Source organism: Cupressus sempervirens, chromosome 7 (genome assembly GCF_028749045.1).
Source record: "Cupressus sempervirens isolate cs-2001-9-10 chromosome 7, ASM2874904v1, whole genome shotgun sequence".
NCBI classification, from domain to species: Eukaryota; Viridiplantae; Streptophyta; class Pinopsida; order Cupressales; family Cupressaceae; genus Cupressus; species Cupressus sempervirens.
The window spans coordinates 453727855-453734455 of NC_143124.1; the positions used below are offsets into that span (position 1 = coordinate 453727855).

A 6601-nucleotide genomic window follows, 5' to 3' on the forward strand; every position below is an offset into this window, starting at 1 on the left:
AGTGAAACACTAGCCCTAAATATCTTACTCTCTAATTGGCATAGAAATACTAATCACAACATTTATTTATTTTCATTATAGGTGGGACTTCAGCTGCAACAAAGCAACTTTTATTTCTAATATATCGAATGTGACCCATTATTGTTCATAATTCTCAAATTTTGTCTATCTTGTTTTCAAAGCAATTGGGATAATATTTGAAATAATGAATAAGAAAACCTATTTCCACATATCAATAAGTAGAATATATATAATATTAAATATATTTAAATATACAATAAAACTATATAAAATCATTAATCTCTATGATATTAGTAATAATTTAAATTTATATGAGCTTTAAAAACTAACTTGACCTTATATTTGGAAAGAGTAAATCAAAATTTCACCTAGCTTTCATTTGGAATTTTTTTAAAACAATTTATTGTTTTCTATCCCAATAGTTTTAGTATTATTATTTTCTTGTGTTGATTTGACAACACTTTGAATAATAAAGTGCTGTTTGGAAAACTTTGTTTCTAAGAATTCTAATGCGTAATTCTTAAATTTTGTCTATCTTCTTTTTAAAGCAATTGGAATAATCTTTGAAGTAAAGAATAAGGAAACATATTTAGAAATGAATAAATCCGAAAGAAGAAAAGAATAAATAATTATGTTCTAGTTAAGAAAAGAATAAGATGACAGGATAATCTTCTTAAAAACATAAAAAGAAAAAGCGTGAGGACCATCTGAAAAAGATGAAACACTGGATGCCTGGAATTTTTTATTTATTTTTAAACGAAAATCAAGGAAAAATTAATGGGAACAGAAATGGTCCAGCTGTTGTGCTGCAATGATAACGCATAATCTGACGATACTTGACTTTAACAGTGCAGTTGTTCGATTGTCTGATTGGTACGCATAGGATAACATTGCATAATCAAAATTAGGGGCTCTATTGTAGTTATATACTGCTGTATAAAAGGTATTATCATACGAGAAATCTAGACAAAACGAAAACCAAGTTTAAATTTTAACACTCTTTTTTCTCGAATAGAAAGAAAATTTAGTTTCTAATTTGCTTGGAGTGGCTGGCCGTGCTTGCTGCTCGTTTGGCTTTTCCCAGAGAAATGAAAATTTCAAGGATAAAGAGGCGATTGATCGTCTGAAGAATATCCTAGAACAGTATAGCATGCCTCAGATCAGACAATTGATATCACAAATTGAGGATTCCCTGATCAGCATTAATAATGGCACCGTAAGTATATATCTAACTAGACTTTTTCATTTCCTAATTCTTCTTCGATGAAATACATGTTTGAATGTATTTGGCCGCCACAACAGATCACGTCTGGATTAGGAGATGCTGGTTCGAACTCAGAGAATTCTTTATCCGCCTTTGGTCGCCTGCTGATGGAATGCGTATCGGCGGACCTTGGCGAAAATCCTGCTTCCAAGGTAATTAAATTAACGGTGATTAACCTCCTGTTGTTTTTCTCATACCCCACTTTACTAAATATAAGCTTTCCTTAATTAGAGTATCTTGAAGTTTAATTTTTTTTTTATAATGGCTTCCCAGCGATGCTTTCTGAATAAATTGGAGCAGGAAACGAGGAAGGTGATCACTGATGTAATGGGAGAAGCAGCTGCTAATATGAGATGGGTGGCAGGAGGGCTGTCTGTGGTGTCATATATCATGGAAGAGCTTAAGAAAGCAGAGGACAAGGACAGATCAGCATATCGTCATTCTCTTCTATACATACTTGGTCTGCTCAAACACATGAACCGACTACTTGGAGCGGAGCTGTCAACGGACATGCGGGAGAATGTTCTCAACTTCATAGTATTCGGATCCCTTCTGTGTTATATGCAATTGAAATACAAAAATCTCTACAGGTAGGAATTGACAGAATTGTTTCACTTTACAATCGTACTGCACGCGGAGAATTCTAATTGCGTTGTCTTTGATTATCATTATGCTGCAGGTGTGGGCCTGCCCTGAATGTGGGTGACGTTGATATTCGTGAGTTCCGGTTAGGGTCCACTCATAAAGAACTGGCATTCGGCAGCGTCAAGAAGAGTATTCCACCTACCATACATCAGTCACCTCTTCGACTCGTGAACGAAGGTATTTTGTTGCGTGACCTTTTGATTTGTCTCTCACATTTCTAGATATATCATTCTCAGCAAACTATGTACCTTTTGCCGCCTTTCAATGAGGCCAATTAAAAGTTTTATTATATAAAATTTATATTCTCGGTTACATATGTTTTATGTATACGTATAAAACCATAGAAGAGATTATAATATGTAACTTTTAATCAATTAAATTGTATCAATTATTTTAATAGTAAAATATTTTAACAAGATTTCAAATAGTGAAGTTTCTCTCACAAATATTAAATATTGATACAATGAAAAATAATAGTTAAATTAAAAATATAATAATTTCACTAAAGAAAAGATTTGAGTGTGATATTTATTTAAATAGTAAAAATAAATTAATTTTATCAAAATTATTAAACATATTTAATATTTGAAGATTATGAATATGGTAAGGTGGGTCTGATCAAAAATAATAATACTATTTTGTTTTCTTATTTTATATTTTTTATATTATGGTTTTCTTTCATATGATAAAATATTTATTGAAAATAAATATAATAAAAATATATTAAATATAATAGATAATAACAATTGTTTCAATATATTCTGTAATTTAAAAAATAGAATATTCGAAGATTTTATAAATTATTAGAAATGGTGTATAGATTGGAAAATAGAATATTATAAGATTTTATAAACGATTAAATAATAAATTATATATTTAAAATTAAATTTATTTAAACAATGAAACAATAGATTGAGATAAAGACAAATTTTTAGAAGATCCAAAACGGAATCCAGAAATTACAATTGTATAGTATGCAATATAAAATTATGACATGTTTAAGAAAAAATAATTAGTATAAATTTGTTCTTGTTCTCTTATATTGTCTAGTCTTCCATCGAGCAATCCTTCTAAACTCACTAATAAACTAAGCATATTGACAATATATGATAACATTGATATTCTTATGTTTTGATTTTATTTCTTTTATCATAATTCATTTTTATGTGTAGAGAATGCTTTATGTTGTTGATTCTTTATACTACGATTTCTTTTCTCTATCAGGGGGCTTAAAAGAAGCAAGGGATGAAGTGATTAAGCTTATAGACATCGACAGTGATGATAAATCATGCAGAGCAATTGTCATTGAGGGCCCTGTCGGTATTGGCAAGACAACCCTCTCCAATGCTGTCTTGGACCACCTCGATCTCAGCCGCTACAATTTGTACAGACTTGACTTTAATCATTACAATTTGGAACCTGATATGAAGACACCGCAACAGAAGATACTACGAGACCTGTTTCACAGAAAAATCTCACTGAATAGTTGTGTGGAGGGTTGGGCACATCTGTCAAATGCTTTCAGAGAAGAAGCATCTCGGCCTGTCTTTATTTTTATTAACAACGCTCATTTGGATCCAGTGGCTCATTCACTACCGGTGGAGGAGCAGTGGTTTCCAATCCATAGCAGGATCCTTGTGACCACTACGGATCGCAAAAAGTGTAGCATACCTGCATATATTGGTCAGTATCACTACAAAATGAAGCCTCTTAAGAAAGAAGACGCAAAGACTCTCTTAGGCAGGGGGGAAGTAGATATCGACATTCTGACGAGAACATGTCGTGGCATTCCTCTTGCTGTAAAGCTGTTTGCCTCTTACTTGCGCCAACAGGGTGACAATATTTCACCCGATCCCTTTGTGTCTATAGTGCCACCTCCAACAGAAGCAGATGATATCTGTACCAGGTTAGTTGAATATATATATGACCGTTTTGACGAACCTTGTAAAGAAGCCTTTCTAGATATAGCTGTGTTCTTCAACAATTGGGAACGGCACGTGGTGGCTAGTTTTTTCCCAGAGATACAACTGAACGAGCTGGAACAGAGAGGACTTATAAAGATCTCTCATGAAGATAGATTGATTATCCATGGTGTGGTTAGAAAACAAGCAATCGAAATTTCAAGGAATGATAGAATAACGGACGTAAAATACTTGCATAGTAATAGCGATCCAAAGGTAATATGTGAAGCAAGTACTCTTCTCTTATGACTTGTTTATATTGTTTATTTCTGGAGTTAAATTCACTTTGTTACGCCGAGAGGCTTCTACAATGGAAGCAGCTTTGGTTGTAAACAATTTGACATTTGAAAAAACATTCACGTTCATTTTAATACACCCGGAGACAGGACGGGATAGAACGAAATTTGCTATAGGAACGGCGAAATAGAGAAGCGAATCGTTTGAAACGGTCAAAATGGCAAGATCCCAAACACGAAAAGACAAATGAGAAAGGTTGGAAACGTTGCAGTGTGCGATAAATCCTTCAGGAATGCTATCAATGATTGAGAGTTTATCAAAGTTGGAAGTATGAATGAAGAAATGTGTGAGAGCGAGGAAGAAAGACTCGCCGGGCAAATGGAGGCGTGGAGGGACACATTGGCCTTTGTCGACTCGTTGGCAGTGAAATCCATCATTTTGCTCAGAATCCCCGACATCATTGCAGGCCGCGACCCTAATGCAATGCTTTCCCTCTCCCAAATCACGGCAAAGCTTCCCAGAGAGAAGTTAGGAGAACTGGAAGAATGTGTTGGTGGAAGCAGGATTTCCACGGTTCAATGTTATTGCCGTACCAGCATTGCAATCTATAATTGAAGGTATTCCTTGGTAAGTCGAGAGGCTTCTCAAAGACAAACAGACTTGGAGAATTGATTCTCCTTATTTCATGTGCAAATTCATGATCTAAAAACTCAAATCTCAATTTGCATGTTACATTCTCTTTCTCATTTGGTGAATTCGGTGCATGGCAAATCTATTAGATTAATCAGTGCATGGAAGAGACAAAACATTGCATGAAAGAAAATACTCTTTTCTTATATTTAATTTAATTTTTATTATTTTTATTGTTGCTGCTGTTTTTTATTTTATTATTACAAATATTGATTAATATTTCTGAGTTCATTCAGAGAATAGTGCTAAATTTAGAAAAAAATAGTAATAACAGTTTGAAATATAACTGGAGAAAGTTCTTATTTTCACAAATATTCTTTGATTTGAAAATCTGCTATTATATAGTGGAGATAGGAATATATGGCAATGAATTGTAAAGCATAAAGAAAAAGCTTGTAATTTTCATTTTTTATATGAAATTTTATTATTTTTTCAAATCTTAAAAGTTAAGATTTTTATATATGTAAGCTTATTTTATAATTAAAATAATAAGATTTTGGGGTTGTAAAATATTGAAGTTTAGAAATTATTTTAGATTTTACAAATGAATTGTAACATAATATTTATATTAGAGAAATAAAATATAATAAAATTATTACTTAAATCAATTATTAAATTATTAAATTTTACCTAAATTTATTAATCATATAAAAACCTATTAAAGATAATTAAGTTATATTAAATGTACTTGATTTTATATTTTAGAAATACAAATGAAATTTATAAATTGGGACAAACTATAGAAATGAAGTCAAATTTATTTTAGATTTTACAAAAGAATTGTAACATAATATTTATATTAGAGAAAGAATATATAATAAAATTGTTACTTAAATCAAATATAAAAATTATAAAATTTTACCTAAATTTATTAATCATATAAAAAAACTATTAAAGATAATTAAGTTCTATTAAATGTACTTGATTTTATATTTTAGAAATACAAATGAAATTTATAAATTGGGACAAACTTTATAAATAAAGTCAAATTTAAAGAGAGAGAGAGAGAGAGAGAGAGAGAGAGAGAGAGAGAGAGAGAGAGAGAGATTAGGGGGAAGATAAGGTTAGAGGGGGGAGAAGGAAAAGGGGAGAGGGGGAGAGATGAGCCATTGAGAGAAAAAGGATAAGAAGGGCTCAAAACAGATGGAGATGGAGATGGTGGAGAGAGAGGCCATGTGATAGAGAGAGAGGCCATGAGAGAGAGAGAGAGACCACGTGATAGAAAGAAAGAGTGAGACAAAGGGGAGAGGGTGAGAGACATGAGGTCAATATAGAGAGAGAGAGAGAGAGAGATTGTGAGAGATAACGAGATAGGTGAGAAATAGATGGTATGAATTATGAGGTAGATATAGATGGTAAATAGGAAGACAAGATTGTGTGTGTGTGTGTGTGTGTGTGTGAGAGAGAGAGAGAGAGGGGGGGGGGGGGGTGGGGTGGGGTGGGTGGGGGGGGGGGGGGGGGGTGGGGTGAGTGGGGAAGATACTTTGTACTAGAGTAATTGGCATGTGAGGCATATGAGGGAGAAAGAGCCTAGAGGGTGAGAGAAATGGGCTAGGCATATATCATAATTAGGAGGAATAGATGGTTGGTGGGGGGGGGAGGGGAATATAAGAGGAAGAGGGAATAGGGTAGAGATGGGATTAATATAATAATTAGGGCATAGGATAGATGAACATGGTAATGAAGGAAGGAAGAGAGGATAATAGTGATAAGTTGGGGGAGGAGGGAAGGGGGGGTTAAGTAGGTGAACACATGCTAAGAGGAGGGTTGGGAGAGGGAGGGA

General features: G+C 33.3%; 1 protein-coding gene across 3 annotated transcripts; it reads left to right on the forward strand.

The window, feature by feature from the left end:
- Window positions 1-995: 995 nt before the first annotated feature.
- Window positions 996-4860, forward strand: LOC149547521 (disease resistance protein RML1B-like). Of its 3 annotated transcripts, XM_089794758.1 has the most exons (6): window positions 996-1237; window positions 1324-1437; window positions 1559-1875; window positions 1965-2107; window positions 3155-4107; window positions 4278-4860. In XM_089794758.1, the coding sequence occupies exons 1-6, from the start codon at window positions 1172-1174 to the stop codon at window positions 4302-4304; spliced, it is 1620 nt and encodes a 539-aa protein (XP_089650884.1). In that variant the 5' UTR covers window positions 996-1171; the 3' UTR covers window positions 4305-4860. The 3 variants fall into 3 exon arrangements, with proteins under 3 accessions (XP_089650884.1, XP_089650883.1, XP_089650885.1); XM_089794757.1 differs by having other exon boundaries at window positions 3155-4860; XM_089794759.1 differs by having other exon boundaries at window positions 1586-1875; window positions 3155-4860.
- The last annotated feature ends 1741 nt before the right edge of the window (window positions 4861-6601 follow it).

Excerpts from the sequence above, each read along its gene's own strand:
- LOC149547521 (XM_089794757.1), top strand. The coding sequence starts at position 1,172 with ATGCCTCAGATCAGACAATTGATATCACAAATTGAGGATTCCCTGATC. Across the intron at positions 1,876-1,964 it reads AAATACAAAAATCTCTACAG|GTGTGGGCCTGCCCTGAATG; the intron begins GTAGGAATTGAC and ends ATTATGCTGCAG. Across the intron at positions 2,108-3,154 it reads TCTTCGACTCGTGAACGAAG|GGGGCTTAAAAGAAGCAAGG; the intron begins GTATTTTGTTGC and ends TTTCTCTATCAG.